General features: G+C 40.8%; 1 protein-coding gene across 1 annotated transcript in view; it reads right to left on the bottom strand.

Moving 5' to 3' along the window:
- LOC132816210 (cilia- and flagella-associated protein 69-like) overlaps nucleotides 1–21367 on the bottom strand; it is a 122298-nt gene that overhangs the window by 15755 nt on the left and 85176 nt on the right. Inside the window, exons 17-20 of the mRNA XM_060825704.1 lie at nucleotides 20472–20664; nucleotides 4383–4520; nucleotides 3901–3977; nucleotides 2626–2823 (exon numbers count right to left, since the gene is read on the bottom strand). Coding sequence (XP_060681687.1) covers nucleotides 2626–2823; nucleotides 3901–3977; nucleotides 4383–4520; nucleotides 20472–20664 — 606 coding nt within the window. The remainder of the gene's footprint in view (nucleotides 1–2625; nucleotides 2824–3900; nucleotides 3978–4382; nucleotides 4521–20471; nucleotides 20665–21367) is intronic.

Here is a 21367-nt window from a genome sequence, read left to right on the forward strand (position 1 = left end):
GAAGGTGACCAAGCATATAGATGAGGGTAGAGCAGTTGACCTGGTATATATGGCTTCAGTAAAGCCTTTGATAAGATTCCATATGGTAGACTGTTGGAGAAAATGGAGAGGAATGGGAGTGAGGGTGATTTAGCAGTTTGGATTAGAAACTGGCTTTCTGAAAGAAGGCAACGAGTGGTGGGTGATGAAAAATATTCAGTCTGGAGTCAGGTTACTAGTGGTGCGCCACAAGGATCTGTTTTGGGACCATTGCTGTTTGTCATTTTTATAAATGACTTAGATGCAGACACAGATGGATTAGTAAATTTGCAGATGACACTAAAATCGATGGAATAGTGGATAGTTTGGAAGAATGTTACAGGTTGCAGGGGGACTTGAATAAACTGCAGAATTGGGTTGAGAGGTAGCAAATGGAGTTCAATGCAGCTAACTGTGAGGTGATGCATTTAGGGAAGAATAACAGGAAGGCAGAGTACTGGGTAAATGGAAAGATTCTTGGTAGTGTGGATGTGCAGAGGGATCTTGGAGCCCATGTACATAGGTCCCTGAACGTTGCAACCCAGATTGATAGTGCTGTTAAGAAGGCATACAGTGTGTTAGGTTTCATTGGCAGAGGGATTGAGTTCTGGAGCTACAATATCATGCTGCAACTATACAAAACGCTAGTGTGGTCACACTTGGAATATTGTGTACAGTTCTGGTCACCATATTTCGGGAAGGACGTGGAAGCATTGGAAAAGGTGCAGAGGATGTTGCCTGGTCTGGAGGGAAGGTCTTATGGGGAAAGGCTGAGAGACTTGAGTCTGTTCTCATTGGAAAGAAGAAGGGTATGAGGGGATTTGATAGAGACATATAAGATGATCAGAGGATTAGATAGGGTAGACAGTGAAAGTCTTTTTCCCTAGGATGATGACATTAGCTTGTACAAAGGGGCATAACTACAAATTGAGGATGATAGGTTTAAGACAGATGTCAGAAGCAGGTTCTTTACTCAGAGAGTAGTAAGGATGTGGAATGCCCTACCTGCCAATGTAGTTAACTCAGCCACATTAGGGAGATTTAAAGAATCCTTGAATAAGCACATGGATGATGATGGGATAGTGTACAGAATAGTTCACAGGTCGGCGCAACATCGAGGGCTGAAGGGCCTGTTCTGCGCTGTATTGTTCTATGTTCTATATACCACATGAAGGGAGAAGAGGGAAGTGAAAGTGCAGTTACCAAATTTGCGAATGATGGACAAATAGATGAAAAGGAAATTGGTGAGGAATGGCACAGAGTCTGCAGAAGGAAACAGAAGAGATGTGAGTGGGAAAACAAACTTTGGCAGATGTCTTTATTTACTAGTCACTGAAAGCAAGCATGCAGATGTAGCAGGCAGTGAGGAAGGCAAATGGTATGTTGGCCTTTAAAGCAGGGGAATATGAGTACCAGAGCAGGGATGTCTTGCTGCAATTTTATAGCAATTTTAAGATCACACCTGGAGTCTTGTATTTTGGTCTCCTTTCTTCTGGCTATGGAAAGAGTGCCTCAAAAGTTTACCAGATTGGCTCCTGAGCTCACTGGATGCACAAATGAAGAAAGACTGGACGGGTTATGATTTTATTCTGAGAGTTTTGAAGAATGAAGGCAGGAGTCTCATAGAAAAATATAGAATTCTAACAGGACAAGACCAGGTAAATGCAGGAAGGATGCGTCCAATAACTAGGGAGTCCGGAACCAGAGGTGACAGTCTATGGATAGAAGAAACTTCTTCACTCAGAGAGTGATGAGCATGGGAAATTCTCTATCACAGAAAGCAGTTGAGATCAAATCATTGAATATATCCAAGAAGGAGATAGACGTAGTTCTTAGAGTTAAAAGAATAGGTCTAGGATGAAAGCATGAACTGGGTTAAAAGTTGAATGATTGGCTATGATCATACTAAATGGCAGAGCAGGCCCGAAGGGCCAATGGTTTACTCCTGCTCTAATATTCTATGTTTCTATGTAAAAGCTTAGCATATAGATAAAGATGAAAATTTCATACAAGAGCGTATTTGCATCAAACTCAACATGATAATAAAAGTTAAACAACTTTGATATGGGAGCAAGTTAAAGTCTCCACAAAATTGGAAATGAAATGCATTGGGTTGCCATTTCCCAGCTGTTTTACATCCAATTATACCATGGAAATTATTGTCAATAGCCAGAACATTGGTGAAACTTTGAACATTGATAAAGAATGAGTAAAATACTCTAACAAATACTTTGCAATTAAGCCATAACAAATAATTAAAATATTGAGGGGGCATCAGTTTAAGTAAAGGTTTAGAGGGGATTTGAGGAAAACATTTTTAACCGGAGGTAATGGAAATCTGGAATTCACTGTCTGAGAGGGGAGTGGAGGTGGGAAACCTCACAACTTCAAAAAGTATATGGAACAACACTTTAAATGTGAATGCATTCAATGCTTTGGGCCAAGTGTTGGAAAATGGGATTAGAGTAGATAGGTTGGTGCAGACTTGTTAGGCTGAAGAGCCTTTTCTGACCTGTGTGACCATATGACTCAATATATTTCAATAATACATATCTTAAACACACTAAAATAATAAATGCTATGCTGTTAAAACCCAAGACTGTTTACCTCTGAGTACATTTTCTGTTCATCGTATTTATCCTGTTTTTCTTGGTTTTCAAGTATATCAGTTTGATAGTGAGCAATCTGTCTGCCAAGATTCTCATAATGCTTCAAAATAATATGCATGCTGTCGATGTCCACTGCAATTGGATGGACTGCTTCCTGCTTCAATTCCTTCTCAATTTCACTCCATATGCATCCTACCTGGTAATAGAATTTGCTCTTAAGTTGAATGTTACATAAATTTGTTATAAATATTATTCAGTAGGTGTCCTACTGTTGACTATTCTCCTCCATTCCATTTCCTCTGTGGTTCACTTTGTGGCGCCAGTGTATTTGAGTTTCATTTCACTGCATCCCATTAAACAACTAGATTTTGGCTAATGAAACCTTTCTCTGCAGCTGCATGGTCACTTTTATTCCATGGATTTTCTTTAGTTCCTATCCTATCCATCATCTTAACAGCAAAAGCAAGCCTGAAATGTACAATCATGTACACATCAATGACACCCAATTTTCATCAGCCAAATTATGCTCCAAGTAGTAATGAACAGCACAAATCATACTTTATAACTATACTTGCCATAGATATTCTTTGGACTTGCACATGACAAGTTCCTGTCAGCCCGGGGTCAAAATAGCTTAACTCCCACTATCGAATCATCAACAATCACTATAATAATCTGGGCCTATGCAAACTGGATGAAGAATTGTCTTGTTTTTGGCCAATTAAACAGAATGCACAGCACAGAGTCTAAATCATGAAGTCAGTTATAATATTGAATTCAATGTCAAAACTAATAAATAATGCAAAATGAATAAAGGAAAAAAAGGATTGGATTTGAAGAGATAAATGAGACCAAAAAAATTACACCAATTATTATTAAAATCAGAATGAATAAGGCACCACACTTGTAAAAGGTAATTTTCAGTGTGAGAGAATTTGCTCTATAATTTAGACTTATCACACCAGAAAAAAGGTGCACGCACAGCAATGAACAAGTTAATATTAAAGTTAGAAAGAGGATTTTTTGGGCCAGCTATATTCACGATAGACAGAAGTTAAATAGATAAAATAGAAAGGAAAAATTAGAGGTTAAGAAATTAACCCACCCTTATTATATGGTTTCTAGGGGAAGTGATTTTTGTTCAGCATATTTTCCTTTAGCATGTTGTTTTAAAAGAATGGATTAGGAATGCTAATCATCGTAAAGCTGAATTTGTATCAATAATGCTATTTACAAATATTTGCTGTACATTCATACTTTGAAATCACCTTACCATGAAGTCTAGGTATCGATGTACAATGGCAAGTGTGACATAATCATGTGCAGACAAACCAGGTAGATCTTCAAAGCCTTTGGAAATATATATTTGTGCAATAATTTTACAATTAAATAATCACATTTACACCAACAATTTTTAAAATTTAAGCCGAGTTAATTTGTTGTTTATTGTAACACAAAATTCAGAGAGACATCTCTCTCTATTAAAGGTGTAATTTGGGTTCTTATTATTAATACCATAGACATCGACAGGTAAAACTGAATATGGACAAATGTTGACATTTTTATAAAATTCTATTGCAACAGATTACAAATCTTAGTATGTCTCACAATATTTCACATGCAATGATCATGCAAAAAGAGAATGTGATTGAACAGATAGATTTATATTCATTTTATAATTTGGATTTTTCACAATGTTTAATCTATTTTTATTTGCATTATGTTTAATTAGCTAATAATAGCTTATCTTCATACCTAATTTGCAGAAAATAGAATAAATTTTCACCCTTGAATTTTCAGCAACATCAATTACTGCAGGACTGAGGCGATTGGACGGTAAAGTGATTGTTCCATATTCATCCTGTGTAATTCCAACCAGAGGTTTTTTGCTATCTAAATTGGTTAAACAAAAAAAGTTGAAACATAGAATATAATACCCAAGACTGCAGTTGAATGAGAAAATTAAATGCACAATTACAAGTTACATCCATGCCTCCTGCCCCCACAGTGTTTGTTCTCTGGTTTTGCTCAAGACATTTAACTTGGAAATGTAGTAAAATAGTAAAGAAGGTAGTAATAATAAATGTCAAGAATCATAGGCAGGCTGGTGAGATTGGTGGACACATGAAATCGAATGCAGAAAATTTTGAGGTGATAGATTGCTACTAGAATGAGGAAAGACAGTACACACTAAGGGGTACAACTTTAAGAATGTTCAGACCGAGGTATTCATGCTTAAAATTTCTGAAGGTGTTAGGACAGGTGAACAAAGCAGTTTGTAAATCCTCCCACAACCTCTGGGAAGGATCTCTAAGAAAGAAGAGGATACTTTGCAGTGAATACAAAACAGATTTACCAGAGAGAAAATAAAAATTAGGGTTTAGAGACTTTAGTTACAAGGATGGTCTGAAGATGCTAGAATTATTCTCTTTACAACAGAGGTGTTAAAAATGAGATTTTACAGAGGTAATTATAATCATAAAGGGTTCAGATTGATTCAATAAAGGGTAACTGTTTCTAACATTTGGGGACACTGATTTAAGGTGACTGGCCAAAGAACCATATGTAGGTAAAACAATGACTGCAGATGCTGGAAACCAGATTTTGGATTAGTGGTGCTGGAAGAGCACAGCAGTTCAGGCAGCATCCGAGGAGCAGCAAAATCGATGTTTCGGGCAAAAGCCTGAAGCGTGGAGAGATAAGCTAGAGGAGGGTGGGAGTGGGCAGAAAGTGGCATGGAGTACAATAGGTGTGTGGGAGAGGGGATGAAGGTGATGAGTCAGGGAGGAGGGTGGAGTGGATAGGTGGAAAAGAAGCTAAGAAGGTAGGACAAGTCATGGGGACAGTGCTGAGCTGGAAGTTTGGAACTAGGGTGAGGTGTGGGAAGGGGAAATGAGGAAAATGTTGAAGTCCACATTGATGCCCTGGGGTTGAAGTGTTCCAAGGTGGAAGATGAGGCGTTCTTCCTCCAGGCGTCTGGTGGTGAGGAAGTGGTGGTGAAGGAGGCCCAGGACCTCCATGTCCTTGGCAGAGTTGGAGGGGGGAGTTGAAATGTTGGGCCACAGGGCGGTGTGGTTGATTGGTGCGGGTGTCCCAGAGATATGTGGCAAAAGACATCTTATGCAATTAAATGATTGGATCTTAGAATTCAAATGGAGTGGATTAGATTAGATTAGATTAGACTTACAGTGTGGAAACAGGCCCTTCGGCCCAACAAGTCCACACCGACCCGCCGAAGCGCAACCCACCTAGACCCCTACCTAACACTACGGGCAATTTAGCATGGCTAATTCACCTGACCCGCACATCTTTGGACTGTGGGAGGAAACCGGAGCACCCGGAGGAAACCCGCGCAGACACGGGGAGAACGTGCAAACTCCACACCGTCAGTCGCCTGAGTCGGGAATTGAACCCGGGTCTCAGGCGCTGTGAGGCAGCAGTGCTAACCACTGTGCCACTGTGCCGCCCAAATGCATAGAATGCATAGGATGTTAGAAGCAAATTTAAGAGCAGCTTTAAAGTGGATTTTCATAAATACTTGAAGGAGAAAAGTTTGTATGGATATGAGAAAACAGGCTAGGAATAAATGGATTAGCTCTTCCTGAAAGTCAGCACTGATTTCATGGACAAATAGCATCTGACTAACTGGTGCTATTCCATGATTCGATAAAAATGTGTGAATTCTGGTTACTTTAGGTATTGCTTGAAGGCTGTATGATCAAGTTAGCTTAGCTGCATGCTACCACCTGTTTCAATAAAAATAAAATCAGGCTTTGTAGATTATTTTATGGGGATAGCTTTCGTCACTTACAATTTCTCACCTTCATTAAACTATATGTTAGACATTCCAGAATTTTAGGAGTCATTATATAAAATTTCACATATTTAACTTTGTGTAAAGTAGATCTAGCCAATCTTGCATCAGCATAGTCATGTGTATGACTTGATCTCTTTGAATGCTATTTCTATGAATTGAAAACTTAGAGACTGAAGTATTTTTACATGGATTTCTATCACAAATATGTAGACCCTAAAGTTCTGATTGGGGCCAGGACAGATTCTATTTTGGGGTTTCCAAATTGTGGAGACAGTAATTTTGTTTGGTGTACTCATTTTGAAGTGGCTAGCCCCAAGAGTATCTTTGTTGCTTGTTTTTACTGCACCAAGGGGGCATGCCTAGTGAGTTTTCTGGGATATGGGTTTATAACCACAAATTTATTAAATATAGGATTAAAATGAAATATGTTTTTAGCAATGGTGATAATGAAAACCTATATGGCTTACTCACACCCTTTAGGGAAGAAAACATCTTTATCTGCTTTTGGCTGAACTCAACTAACAGCAATGTAGTTGCCTCTTAAATGCCCTTGAAATGGTCTATTAACTCTCTCAGTTTTTAGATTAGATTACTTACAATGTGGAAACAGGCCCTTCGGCCCAACAAGTCCACACCGACCCACCGAAGCGCAACCCACCCATACCCCTTACCTAACACTACGGGCAATTTAGCATGGCCAATTCACCTGACCTGCACATCTTTGGATTGTGGGAGGAAACCGGAGCACCCGGAGGAAACCCACGCAGACACGAGGAGAATGTGCAAACTCCACACAGACAGTCGCCTGAGGCGGGAATTGAACTCAGGTCCCTGGTGCTATGAGGCAGCAGTGCTAACCACTGTTGTATTCAAGAAAGCAGCTTACCAACATCTTCATAAGGACAGCTGGGATGCGTAACAAATACTGCGTTGTTGGTGATAAAATGCATAAAATAACAATCCTTGTTGACAGCAAATATAAAAAGGTGATGTATTTAGCATGCCCTCAGTTCTGGATCCAGTAAAGTTGCAAGACTCACTCTAACGGCGGAGCAGGTAACGGCTGTCTGGTGGTGTTTTTTTTAAATCGCGGTATAGTCCAGTTATTGTTTTGTTAACGGCTAAAATTTAAAGTTTTTTTTAAGCGCCTAGCGGACCCGGAAGCTGGTGTCGCGCTAGCTTACCTGGGAAGGTTTTTATTCTTATAAAAGCGGCAAGGCGAGGAACCCGAGGCACTACAGGGGTAGAGCCTCCCACCTGCCCTCCTCCTCTAACCTAATAATAAGACCCGTTGTGGTAAGCAGGTAAGTGCTGCATTTTGCTTGTTTGTTTCTTTAGATCTAGTTTTTAAAGTTTACCTTTTAGAGGGATGGTAGCGAAGGCAGTGCAATGTTCCTCTTGCAACATGTATGAGGTGAGGGAAGCCATTAGCGTCCCTGCTGATTACACTTGCAAGAAGTGCACCCATCTCCAGCTCCTCCAAGACCGTGTTAGGGAACTGGAGCTGGAGTTGGATGAACTGCGGATCATTCGGGAGGCAGAGGTGGTCATAGATCAGAGCTTTAGGGAAGTAGTTACTCCGAAAGTTATCGAGAGATGGGTGACAGTGAGGGGAAGTGGGAGGAAGCAGCCAGTGCAGGGACCCCCTGCGGTCATTCCCCTTAAGAACAAGTATACCGTTTTGGATACTTGTGGGGGGGGATGACTTACCAGGGGTAAGCAACGAGGTTCAGGTCTCTGGCACGGAGCCTGTCCCGGTTGCTCAGAAGGGAAGGGTGGAGAAAGGTAGAGCGATAGTTATTGGGGACTCAATAGTGAGGGGCACAGATAGGCGGTTTTGTGAGGGTGACAGAGACTCACGATTGGTATGTTGCCTCCCAGGTGCAAGGGTACGTGATGTCTCTGATCGTGTTTTCCGGGTCCTTAAGGGGGAGGGGAAGGGGGAGCAGCCCCAGATCGTGGTCCACGTTGGCACCAACGACATAGGTAGGAAGAGGGGTGAGGATGTTAGGCAGGCTTTCAGGGAGCTAGGTTGGAAGCTCAGAGCTAGAATGAACAGAGTTGTTGTCTCTGGTTTGTTACCCATGCCACGCGATAGAGAGTTGAGGAATAGGGAGAGAGAACAGTTAAATGTGTGGCTACAGGGATGGTGCAGGAGGGAGGGATTCCGGTTTCTGGACAACTGGGGTTCTTTCTGGGGAAGGTGGGACCTCTATAAACAGGATGGTCTACACCTGAACCTGAGGGGCACCAGTATCCTTGGGGGGAGGTTTGCTATTGCTCTTTGGGAGCGTTTAAACTAACTCTGCAGGGGCATGGGAACCTGGACGGTAGCTTTAGGGTACAGGACCTTGAGTGTAGGGAGGTTAGGAACATGGCATCGATCACAAAGGGGGGTGCCTGTAAACAGGAAGGTGGCTTGAAGTGTGTATACTTCAATGCCAGAAGTATAAGAAATAAGGTAGGTGAACTTGCAGCGTGGGTTGGTACCTGGGACTTCGATGTTGTGGCCATTACAGAGACGTGGGGAGAACAGGGACAGGAATGGCTGTTGCAGGTTCCAGGGTTTAAATGTTTTAGCAGGGTCAGAGATGGGGGTAAAAGAGGGGGAGGTGTGGCATTGCTTGTCAAGGATAGTATTACAGCGGTGGAAAGGACGATGGAGGAAGACTTGCCATCTGAGGTAGTTTGGGCTGAGGTTAGGAATAGGAAAGGTGAGATCACCCTATTAGGAGTTTTCTACAGGCCTCCTAATAGTCTGAGAGAAGTAGAGGAAAGTATTGAGAGGATGATTCAGGAGAAGAGTGAAAGTAGTAGGGTGGTTGTTATGGGGGACTTTAACTTCCCAGATATTGACTGGGAAAGCTATAGCGCGAGTTCGTTAGATGGGTCGGTGTTTGTCCAATGTGTGCAGGAGGGTTTTCTGACACAATATGTAGACAGGCCAACAAGAGGTGAGGCTATACTGGATTTGGTTCTAGGTAATGAACCAGGCCAGGTGTTAGACTTGGAGGTAGGTGAGCGCTTCGGGGACAGTGACCACAACTCGGTGACTTTTACTCTAGTGATTGAGAGGGATAAGTGTGCACTGCAGGGCAAGAGTTATAGCTGGGGGCAGGGAAATTATGATGCAGTGAGGCATGACTTAGGACGCGTGGATTGGAAAAATAGGCTTCAAGGGAAGAACACAAATGATATCTGGAGATTGTTCAAGGAACAGCTAATGGGTGTCCTTGATAAGCATGTACCAGTCAGGCAGGGAGTAAAGGGTCGTGTGAGGGAGCCATAGTTTAATAAGGAATTGGAATCCCTTGTGAAAAGGAAGAGGGAGGCCTATGTAAAGATGAGGCGTGAAGGTTCAGTTGGGGCGATTGAGAGTTATAAGGTAGCCAGGAAGGATCTAAAGAGAGAGCTAAGAGCAGCAAGAAGGGGACATGAAAAGTCCTTAGTTGGTAGGATTAGGGAAAACCTAAAGGCTTTCTATAGGTATGTCAGGAATAAAAGGATGACTAGGGTAGGTATCGGTCCAGTCAAGGATAGTAGTGGGAAGTTGTGCGTGGAGGCGGAGGAGATTGGAGAGACACTAAATCAATACTTTTCGTCAGTATTCACTCAGGAACAGGATGCTGTTGTTGATGTGAATATTGAGTCACAAGTGATTAGAATGGATGGCCTTGAGGTATGTAGGGAAGAGGTTTGGGGAATACTGGAAAGGATGAAAATAGATAAGTCCCCTGGGCCTGATGGCATTTATCCTAGGATTCTCTGGGAAGCTAGGGAGGAGATAGCGGAGCCATTGGCCTTGATTTTTATGTCGTCGTTGTCTACAGGAATAGTGCCAGAAGACTGGAGGATAGCGAATGTGGTCCCCCTGTTCAAGAAGGGGAGTAGGGATAGCCCTAGTAACTATAGGCCAGTGAGTCTCACTTCTGTTGTGGGCAAAGTCTTAGAGAGAATTGTAAGGGATAGGATTTATGAACACCTGGATAGGAATAATGTGATCAAGGATAGTCAGCATGGTTTTGTGAAGGGCAGGTCGTGCCTCACAAACCTTATTGAGTTCTTTGAGAAGCTGACCAAGGAAGTGGACGAGGGTAAAGCAGTAGATGTGGTGTATATGGATTTTAGCAAGGCGTTCGATAAGGTACCCCATGGTAGGCTAATGCAAAAACTACAGAGGTATGGCATTGAGGGTGCATTAGAGGTTTGGATTAGGAATTGGCTGGCTGGAAGGAGATAGAGGGTAGTAGTTGATGGTATAGGTTCATCTTGGAGTGCAGTTAGTAGCGATGTTCCACAAGGATCTGTTTTGGGACCATTGATGTTTGTCATTTTTATAAATGACCTAGAGGAGGGGCTTGAAAGCTGGGTGAGCAAGTTTGCGGATGACACGAAAGTCGGTGGAGTTGTGAACAGTGAAGAAGGATGTGGCAGGTTACAGCGGGATATAGATAAGTGCAGAGCTGGGCAGAAAGGTGGCAAATGGAGTTCAATGTAGCTAAGTGTGAAGTCATTCACTTTGGTAGGAGTAAGAAGAAGATGGATTACTGGGCTAATGGTAGGCTACTTGGTAGTGTGGATGAGCAGAGGGATCTTGGTGTCCATGTACACAGATCTCTGAAAGTTGCCAACCAGGTAAATAGTGCTGTGAAGAAGGCATATGGTGTACTACGATTTATTGGTAGAGGAATTGAGTTCCGGAGTCCTGAGGTCATGTTGCAGTTGTATAAGACTCTGGTGCGGCCTCATCTGGAGTATTGTGTGCAGTTTTGGTCGCCATACTATAGGAAGAATGTGGAGGCATTGGAACGAGTGCAGAGGAGGTTTACCAGGAAGTTGCCTGGCATGGTAGGATGATCGTATGAGGAAAGGCTGAGGCACTTGGGGCTGTTCTCATTGGAGAAAAGAAGGTTTGGGGAGATTTGATAGAGGTGTACAAGATGATTAGGGGTTTAGATAGGGTTGACGGTGAGAACTTTTTTCCACTAATGGAGTCAGCTGTTACTCGGGGACACAGCTTTAAATTATGGGGTGGTAGATATAGGACAGATGTTAGGGGTAGATTCTTTACTCAGCGGGTTGTGAGTTCATGGAATGCCCTGCCAGGAGCAGTGGTGGACTCTCCCTCTTTATGGTCATTTAAGCGGGCATTGGATAAGCATATGGAGGTTATTGGGCTAGTGTAGGTTAGGTAGGCTTCGGTCGGCGCAACATCGAGGGCCGAAGGGCCTGTACTGCGCTGTATTTTCTATGTTCTATATTAAGACTAAGCAGCCTTTGGTTAATCTGTAGTCGTGGACAGGTGAGAGGCTGGTCCTCAAAATACTCCTTAGAATGTGATTTCAGTGCTTGACATAAGATTGGAAGGTACTTCATCTGCCTTGCACTTTACTCACTTTCAGTGCACTTCCTTGCTATCAGCCTTTCATCACAGCATGGGAGCAGCTTGTGATGAAGTGGTTTTAAAATATGTAGATGTTTCTTTTGATAGTCTTTAATGGCAACAGAAAATAATTTCAGTGGCATGGCTGGAGATTGAATCTCTCGGTATGTGTGAGCACCAGTGTCCCAAGAAGTACACAGCAGATTATTTCTGACATTTGTGACCATGTGGATCAAGGCTTGCTTCCCAATTGGACATACACTACCAATGGCCATCAAGGTGTCTGTCATTGGAGAGCTGGACCACTCCCTCTCACTGCACTCTGCCATTCTCTGTCTGTTGCTGAGTTGCAAACTTGCATTTCCCGCAAAGAGCAAAACCAGCGAGGTAAGCAAAGGCTTGTGTAGAGGAGAAGAAAGATTATAATATGTGTAAGTAACAGGTGCAAAAAGGTAATTCATGAGAATGAGAATGAGTGTTGAATATTGGTCGGGCATATGAGTCATAGAGTCATAGAGGTCCACAGAACAGTCAAAGCCCATTGAGTATGCATCGATCAAACACACCACATAACTATTCGAAACCCATTTTCTAGTGTTTGGCCCATAGCCTTGCACCCCGTGGCATTGCATATGTACCTCTAAATACTTCTTAAATATTATGATAGTTCCTGACTCTACCACCCTTACAAGTAGTGAGTTCAAATATTCACATCACCCTCTGTAATGAAAAAATGCATCCTCAGATCCCCTTTAAACCTCCCTTCCCTTAGCTAAAATCCATGTCCTTATGAAGAAAGGAATGAGTGGAGCTGCCAGATGTATATGCCTGAGTAGTGCTGTGCAGAAGAATGCTGGGGAAATCAAAGTGTGGGTTCAGCAGCTGAAATTCTGGACCCATTCCCACCAACAAACTGATGCTCTTAGTGAATGGACTCTAGCAAAGTGGTGTTGTTGACTTTCCCAGCTACTCCATCCATGACTGTTTGGTGAGAGAAGCTATCTGTTTTCCCACCCTTGGCAGAGTTCACCTGTCCATCCTTCAGATTCTGCAGCAGCATCTCCATGTCGGAGTATGAGAACTGGGAACAGCGAGGTCATGTCTCCAATCTTGCTGTTACTACAGCCATTAAATTTCTGTCCATTTGACCTACCTCAGCCCATAAAATTGGGATCCTTTTAATTAGAAATCTCTCCTTTGAAAAGTTACATTGAATGACATGTAGCACAGGAACAAGCCACTTGGCTGAACCAGTCTTTGCCAGACTTTATGGTGAATTCAAGGCCCTTCTTATTCTTTCTCATTTAAACCCATCATTACAACCATCTATTTAATCCAAACACCCATTCCCAAGTGCTTGTCTAGGTTTCCATGAAATGCATATTTGCTATTAACTTCAATCACTCTCTGGGTTCCACGCTATTAGCATTTTTTGAAAAACTCTTCGGCTCAGTAAAAGAGCCAGAGCAAAGCTGGCTTGTGATTCCGATTGGTACTTGTATTTTCAGCAGAAGGTTTTTAAAAATCCATCCAACCAAGTTGGAACATAGCCTTGATAAGTGACATTCATATGGTGAGAATATCAAGTGCATAGTGTAGAATGAAATGCTTGATTACAAAATTTCTCTCTATAATTGTCTTGATACCTACCATTACCTAATATTAGGCAACAGTTCAGAGAAAGCAAAAAGATAAACTCTTTGACTACGGACTAAATGTGTATTCAGAATTACAATTAACCAGATATTGCCTGTGACAGAAAGGTAGAAGCTTAAAGTCGACTCTAAGATTTAAGCACACAATCTAGCTTGACACTTTATTGCATGGCTGAACGCGAGATATTGTCAACATCCTTTGGATGAGACATCAAGCTGACATTTTGCCTACCTGTTCACGGTCTTGTGGTCTTACAAATTTCTTTGAGGAAGCTCTCCCACTGGTCTGGAAAGAAATTCTACTCTCAACAAAATAAAAACTAAAACAGATCAACTAATGATGCTTTGATGCCTGTGTGAGTTTGATGTTTACAAATTGGTTGCCATTTGTCCTACAGAATAACTTTGGCAGCAATTAAAATGTAAATTCTTAATTCTTATAGCAGACCATTTCGGATGTCTGGAGGATATGGGAACAATAAAACAAACTAATGCTCTTTCTTTCTATTTCTGCTTGAAAAGTAATTTGTTTTTGTGATGCATTTTGAAATGTCCTGAAGACATGATAATGCACTATGAAAAAAATGGATTTTTAAATTTATGGCTGAGTGATTTGAAGAGCTAAACAGAATTTCTACAATACTTGAGAAAAGGATCTACTAGGTCTAAGTCTGATGTTAGGCTTCACTTCCTGGGTTTTAAAACACACCTTTCAACCATGTCACAGATCAATGAAACATAGAAACCCTACTAAGGGAACTCAGCTGTAATTATATAGCACCAAAATTCTTCAGAATTCTTAAGCAAAACCAGAGGCCAGAATCTTAGAGTCAGGGGTCACTCAGTTAGGGCAGAGAAAAGGAGGAACTTATGGTTTCAAAGGGTGGGTTGGTGGAATTCTTTAACGCAAAGAGTTGTAGAAGCTCAGTTAAATACATTTAAAGCTAAGATAGATTTTTAATCTATCATTCCCCACATCCTTGCTGGCCTGACACACCTTCTACCTCAAAACTCCTTTACACATCAGCCATACCTACCCTAAGCACTCCATCAGTTACCTGGTAACCCCCCATCCCCCCTACTTGGCACCCTTTCCACCTCACACCTTAACTACCTTGCACCCTTATCCCTTAACCAGCTGCCATTCCAACCCCACACCTTTACCCACACATTCCTGATGAAGGGCTTATGCCCAAAACATGGACTCTCCTGCTCCTCAGATGCTACATGACCTGCTGTGCTTTTCCAGCGCCACACTTTCCAACACTTTCCTTACACACCCACCATTGTTCAGCAGCTGTTAAAGTGTCTTGCTGCCAGTTGTTAGGACGGGGCTACCGTCCCGTGTTCGTTTGAAGGAGAGAGACACACGATCTGATTCAAAATATAAGCTGATTTAATGAGAGAGCCGTACACAGGACATGCAGTGAGATATTTACTCTTCACTGGAGAAGGCGCGTTCTGATCTATTGTTCTCTTTGTCTAGCTTTTAGCTCCTCACATCCCAGTGCTACATCCTTATTTGGTAAGAAGCGGTATTCTCTAATAGTATTGGTTCCAGAAGAGATAAGATTCAGTTACCTCAGTATGAGCTACGTGCAATCTAACACGGTTTCAATGTCCTGTTATCTGTTCACCCTCCCTGTGGCCCCATTATGCCATCAGTGTTTCAGTCTGTTCTTAGTGTAACATAATGGCTTACTGTTGTCTAGTGAAGCTAACAGTTTCCAGACTTGCTAGTACTACCTTACGTGAGCACTACCTAACAATAAAGTTTCTGAACACAACCTACCCTTAATAATGCTTCCTAACACAGTGAACACGTAAATCTCACAATATACAACAACGACTGCTGTTAAAACATAGCCTGACTGCTCCCCTATAAACCTACACTACATAGGAACTGTGGTCATTTCAGCTTTGATTTGCATTTTTAAATGAGCCAGGATTGGAATTCCCAGTTAGAAATGCAGAGTTCAGCACTAACGTAAAAATATTTGAGCAGAGCAGCAATCTGACTACAATTATCACTCCTCAGAATATTGGAGGACTGTGAAAATGGATTTATTTCAAGTTTTGGAACTACATGTAGTGATTTCTTGAAAAGAGACCATTGAAAAGTCACCGTAAGCACAAGAGTTTTTTTTTAAAACAAGGCTTTCTAGAAATCTCACGACTGCTAAGATCTGGTTGCTTTGTTAGGGAACGCTGCTGGGGCTGTTTTGAACAGTGACTCGAGGGAGTGGCTTTGGTATCTGGTTTCAGTTGGGGTCAAAAAACATCTGAAGAAGGGCTGCCCAGCTGATTGCTCCCATTTCTGAAAATAAACCCTCTTCTGAATTTAGGATGAAACCTATTTTCCCTTCTGACAGAATGAGTGAAGGAATACTTCAATATTCTACTTCCTGAACAAGATGTACCTGCAAAACTCTAGAGACAACTGAGTAATTAGCAACTTGATGATGCGTGTTAGATCATCAGCCAACAGATTTGAGAACATTCCAAATTTTATCATTTTGCCATGAAGAATAACCTATGTATAAAGCATTTCTTTTGCCATTCTATGCAGAGAAATCCATTTTTTCTCTTCTTTCCTGAAGTGTTTGTTTTTCCATGCATTTTGAGGATATTTAGGGGGATAAACAATTATACTTCTATATTACTGATTGTATGTGTTAACATAATATTGCACCTTCAATGAATAAGTTTTATTTTTGTTATAAACCAATAATTGTGTTTATTTAGAAACCTGGATGATAGATCTTTTTATTTAAAATCTGATAAACACAATGAGTTTGTTTAGCCATCTCTGTAACTGGGCAAACCTATTTTTAGTATGTGCTATGAACCACAGAGTAGTGGGACTTGAATAACAGTGAACTCCTTTAGCTTCATAATAGTACAAGGACTAGACGACACAATTTTATAGTTTTTGACGGGAGATGCAGAGAAATGTGAGGAAGAACTATTTAACATGCCAATTGTAATGATTGGAACTCACCATCTCTGAGGGTGGTGGTTGCAGTAGTAATGGTTAATGATTTCAAAAGGAAACTGGGTGCTTGAAAGAAATACTGGACTATGGGAATGGAGTAGGGGAATGGAACTGACTGGATTAAAATTTGGAGAGTTGCTGAGAGTCCCCCTTCTGTGCTGTAATGTCTCTGATTCTAAAACTAACTGAAGTCATCCAAATAATAATTTTTCTGTATTAAATGGTATAATAGTTGGAGCAGCTCCCAAAACATTCAGGCCTTTTTCTTTTCTTCTTGACATATGTATACTGCACTAAGCTTTCAGGACAAGCATATTGCTGATAGCATTAGAGAATGATGGCTAACTGTATTAATGTCAACTTCTTCTGTCCTGTAGAGAGCCTTGTAAACCACAACTGTGGCCTAGCTGCTGGGAAAATGTTTAAATGCTGAGTTTCAAAAGTGGAAGAGTGGGGCCCACCGCCCCATGTTCTCAGTTACCTAGAAAAGAAGCTTGCTGATATTTTGTGGTTGGAACATCTTCTGTTGGCCATCTAGTTTTAAAAGCCTAGATATTTTTAATCACCCTGCTCAAAGATGTTATTACACATCTCTGGAATACGAAAGACTTGAACTGGGCAATCCTGGCTGAGAAGTAAGGACATAACCACTGTACCACAACAGGTCTAGTTTTATGAGCCTACCACTGCATCCATATTAGGATCTGCCATCTGGATCCTTAACGATCATTTTAGGGAAACCCCCAGACAAATGACTGTTCCCCACAAGGGACAATCTTGCGATACCCATTTGAACCTGATGACAGTAGGAAAAACCCTGGGCTGGAGTAAATATGGTTTTGCAAGAGGGATGTATTAATCGTTCAGACATGCTATCATTGAGGCAAAAGTTGTGTAATCTAATTTACTTCCTTGGCCGACACTGAATGTTATTAAATGTTTAAATTCTTTGTTTTCATTCAGTGACTATAATTACATCATGTCAGTCAAACACTCAACACTATTTATTTTTGTGGTAACTTCTTTTACTTAGTGAAAATTTAGTTAATGGAGAGGACCTCCCATTGGAAGTAAGAACAGAAACTTAGGACCATTTCTGGGTCGCAAACCAATGAGCATGGGGTGGCGGTTTCAGAGGCATACTGCTTAATTGGTCCAATGATGGATGTGGCAACCAATTATTGGCGGAGAACGTGGGTTTAATTCAAGTGTGGACTTGATATAAACTGAACATACCAGCTATTATTTCAGCTATTTCATCATTAGGTCTTTTATATAGAAGAGCACAGAAGCTTTGAAATAAGAATTTCTTGGGAGAGTCAAATTATATTATTTAATTCCTACCCAGCACTGAAAATTGAATTAGGAAGCCTCAGCACTGCACTTTCCAAGCTTGTTGTCATGATTTATTTCTGTGTCTCTCAAGTGTCCCATAGATGTAAACTTCAAAAATACCAGTTAACTTCAATACTATCACTGAACCAGGTGCATTAGCAACAGAGCTCAAAAGAAACACTAACATGTTACAAGTGCACCCTCCCTCAGCGCAGGTGTATTACATCAGTGGATGCTCGTGTGTGGCTGGAAGAGGGTAACACTAGCTGATGAACATAGTACTGTTCTGTATGGGAAGGTTTCAGTTGGGGAAGCTGTTGTGGTCAGTCTCTCCTGAAGGAGGGAATACAGACACAGCTCTGTGCACTGGGCACAAATGCAGGATGTCAGGAATAACAGGAAGTGAGATGCTACCTAGACCAGCAGCAGCAGATATGCTGCAATTTGGTGTGTGAGATCATGGGTTGCTTTTGGAGATTTTCATCCAGCTTACGTGTGCCAACAAGTTCCAGAGCTTTGTGCAGCTGAGATCCTACATTGAGAAAATAACTAACGTTACGGAGAGATAAATGAAGCAGACCTTAGAATTCATGGAAGAACTGCATACTGACATACAGAGATCATGACATAATACCCAGCTGGACTTCTCAATTGGGGTATTCGTTTCTGATGTTCTATCAAAAGTAATTGGTCCAGTGCTTCTGACCTTCAGATAGTTGTTTATATAAAATAAGAAATGCCATGTTGTTGCTGCTTCACTCAGTACTTAAATATACGCACATGGTCACAGACCACAAGAATGTTACTGATTAGCAGCATGTTAATTATGTTTTATTCATTCAGAGGGCATTGCTGGGTAGGCCAGCATTTATTGCCCATCTGACAGGGCAGTTAAGAGTCATGCACATTGCTGTGGGTCTGCAGTCACATGTAGGCCAGAGCAGTAAGAATAGCAGTTTCTTTCCTGAAAGGACATTCATGAAGCAGATTGTTTTTTTTCCCCCAACAATTGACAATAGTTTCATGGCCATCATTCGACTCTGCAATCTAGATTTTTATTGAATTCAAATTCCACCATTAGCCATGGCGGGATTCAAACGCAGGACCCAAGGACAATACTAGGGTTTCTGGATTAATGGTCCAATGGTAATTCCACTAGGCCACTGCCTCCCGTTAAGAGGAGGCCTTTTATTCTTATGAAACCATTGTATTCGTGACAAGGACCTAGACAGCCCCTGCAAGTAACCTGGGTTGGAGATGTGTGTGGCAAAACTATTACATAGAAAAAGCATGCTGACAATTCATATTGACAGGGAAAATTCATGGTGAAAGTGATGTAAGTGTGTTTTAGCAGAGAAGTATTGCTAATTGACTAATACAGTATATTTCCAAGGTAGCTTGGAATTTTCTAATTCAAAGATGTGGCCACATTCATAACTACCAGAAGAGCTAACCCAATCATTATCTTAACTGGAGATCAGATTGGAGGAGAGTGCGTTATTCCTCAATAAATACAATTGACTAAGCCAGATTCCCTTGGGCAGGTTCTCTTGGATAGGTATGTCTAGTGTCAGCTTGGTTTAACGTTAGCACTTCCAACAATTTGAAGATTGGATTTTAGCACCACTCCAGGACTTGAGCATACTGGACTGAGTGAAAGCTGCCTCATCAGATGTACTATTCAAGAGATGAGACAATAAACCAAGGTCCAATTTTCCTCTAAGACCAACGTAAAAGATTCCATAGCACTATTCAAAGAGGAATGGAAGAGTTCTTCTTCAGTCCAAGCCAACGCCTATCCATCAGCCAATATCACCAAAAGCAGATTAAGAATAGTTTTTTTAAATGCTGCTTGTTGGACCTTTTTGTGCACACACTGAAGTTTGTAGGCAAGCATGATAACAAAGCATTGACTTCAAAAGTAGTGAAATGACTGTGAAGTTCTTTGGAGCATCCTAGAATGACTCAAATAAAATATTTTGATAAAATAGTAAATGAATAGTTTGGCTTGTGGTAGCTGTAGCATGCTTGAGAGGTAAAAAGTGACTTTGAAACCCAGAAATATTAACCACTGTGGTTTTCCTAATAATGAGTGGTTCTCCATTTCCTTCTACAAAATAATCAAAATCTGTTTTTATGGATTTTGGTTGCTACAACTACAATTGAAAAACCCAGACGCCAGAGATAGAAAATGTATGGGTAATTTGAAAACATCGTGGAACAGATGAGGCAAAAATAAATGCAAAACGTTGTGCTAGAAAAAAATAATAGAAGCACAAGTTCAAGACTTTAAACCGCAGCTGCACATTTTGAATGCAGTCACATAATTTTTTAGGATATAGTTTGATGGTGTAGCATGTGTAAATCCTGTATTATTCATTTTAAAAAGACACAATTTATGTACTGCACAGTACCACTGAAAAACATGGGAACTTTTATCTGTGCACTATGAAAATAGTTTTAAAATTCCATTTGCATAAGATGCCTCGGCACAATTATCTGCATGTGAAATAATGGGTAGAAATAGTGAGACAAACCTAAAGTGTAAGTACTTAATCTCCTGCCATTTTCATGTCTACGCTATAGATTTGGTGCTGGCAGAAAACTACTTTCACATTGTAATCTTAATTATTACAGGAAGTTTTTCACATGCATTTACCTAAAATTCTTCCATGGTCATCCCGCTTGACTCGCATTTGTTTCTCCTCTTCCCTCCAAAGTTGTAGGAGAAGACTAGCTGCTGTAGAATCATGTTTTCCACGCCACACATTTATGTGATAAGCCGTTTTTGGGTTGTCGCATAACTCAAGTAGGGTTCCAAGTATCAAACTATGCATGCGCTTTGGGCTTGCCTTTGCAAGAAAACAGAAAAGGTCCACTTGGAAAAAGTTCAAGTAAATACATTTTTAAAATGAAATTAGCAGATAAATACAAATAAAGACCTTCAAATTATAATGTATCTTTTTGCCTTGCTGATATAATCATTCAACCTCAAACTCTATAGCACAAATCTACAATTCTGAAAATACTGAGAATGAGAAACATTAAAGTAAGGAATTAGAAATGCCAATAATATACATTAATTGTTTATTTATATTTCTCGTGTATGGAGTTGACTGTTAATCTTCCTTGGTCAAATCTTGTCAAATTATAATTATAAAGCATCTTAGATGTTGAAAAACAGAATTATAATAATGTCTTCTGAGATACAAAGAAATTGTTATTGTGTAACTTCCTTCCAAAGAATGTCCTCAGCATACCTTTATTATGGCTCCACATCTAATTCTGTCTTTAAGTGATAATGAGGATGCACTGGTCTTCTGAAAAGATAGGGAAGGGAGAGAAAAGGAAGGCGAAGTGGTAGCACTAATTAGGGAAGACATTGAACTGTTTGAAAGACAATTTCCTGGAAGGAAATTGCCAGAATCCAGTTAGTGAGAGTTGAAAAGCAAGAAAGATATGATCACTGTACTTGCTTATTCGAGATCTCCAAATAGTAAACAAGAAAAAGGAGCAAATCTGCAGAAATTATACAGGTGTGGAGAAATGAAAGAG

Source organism: Hemiscyllium ocellatum, chromosome 5 (assembly GCF_020745735.1).
Source record: "Hemiscyllium ocellatum isolate sHemOce1 chromosome 5, sHemOce1.pat.X.cur, whole genome shotgun sequence".
Lineage (NCBI taxonomy): Eukaryota > Metazoa > Chordata > Chondrichthyes > Orectolobiformes > Hemiscylliidae > Hemiscyllium > Hemiscyllium ocellatum.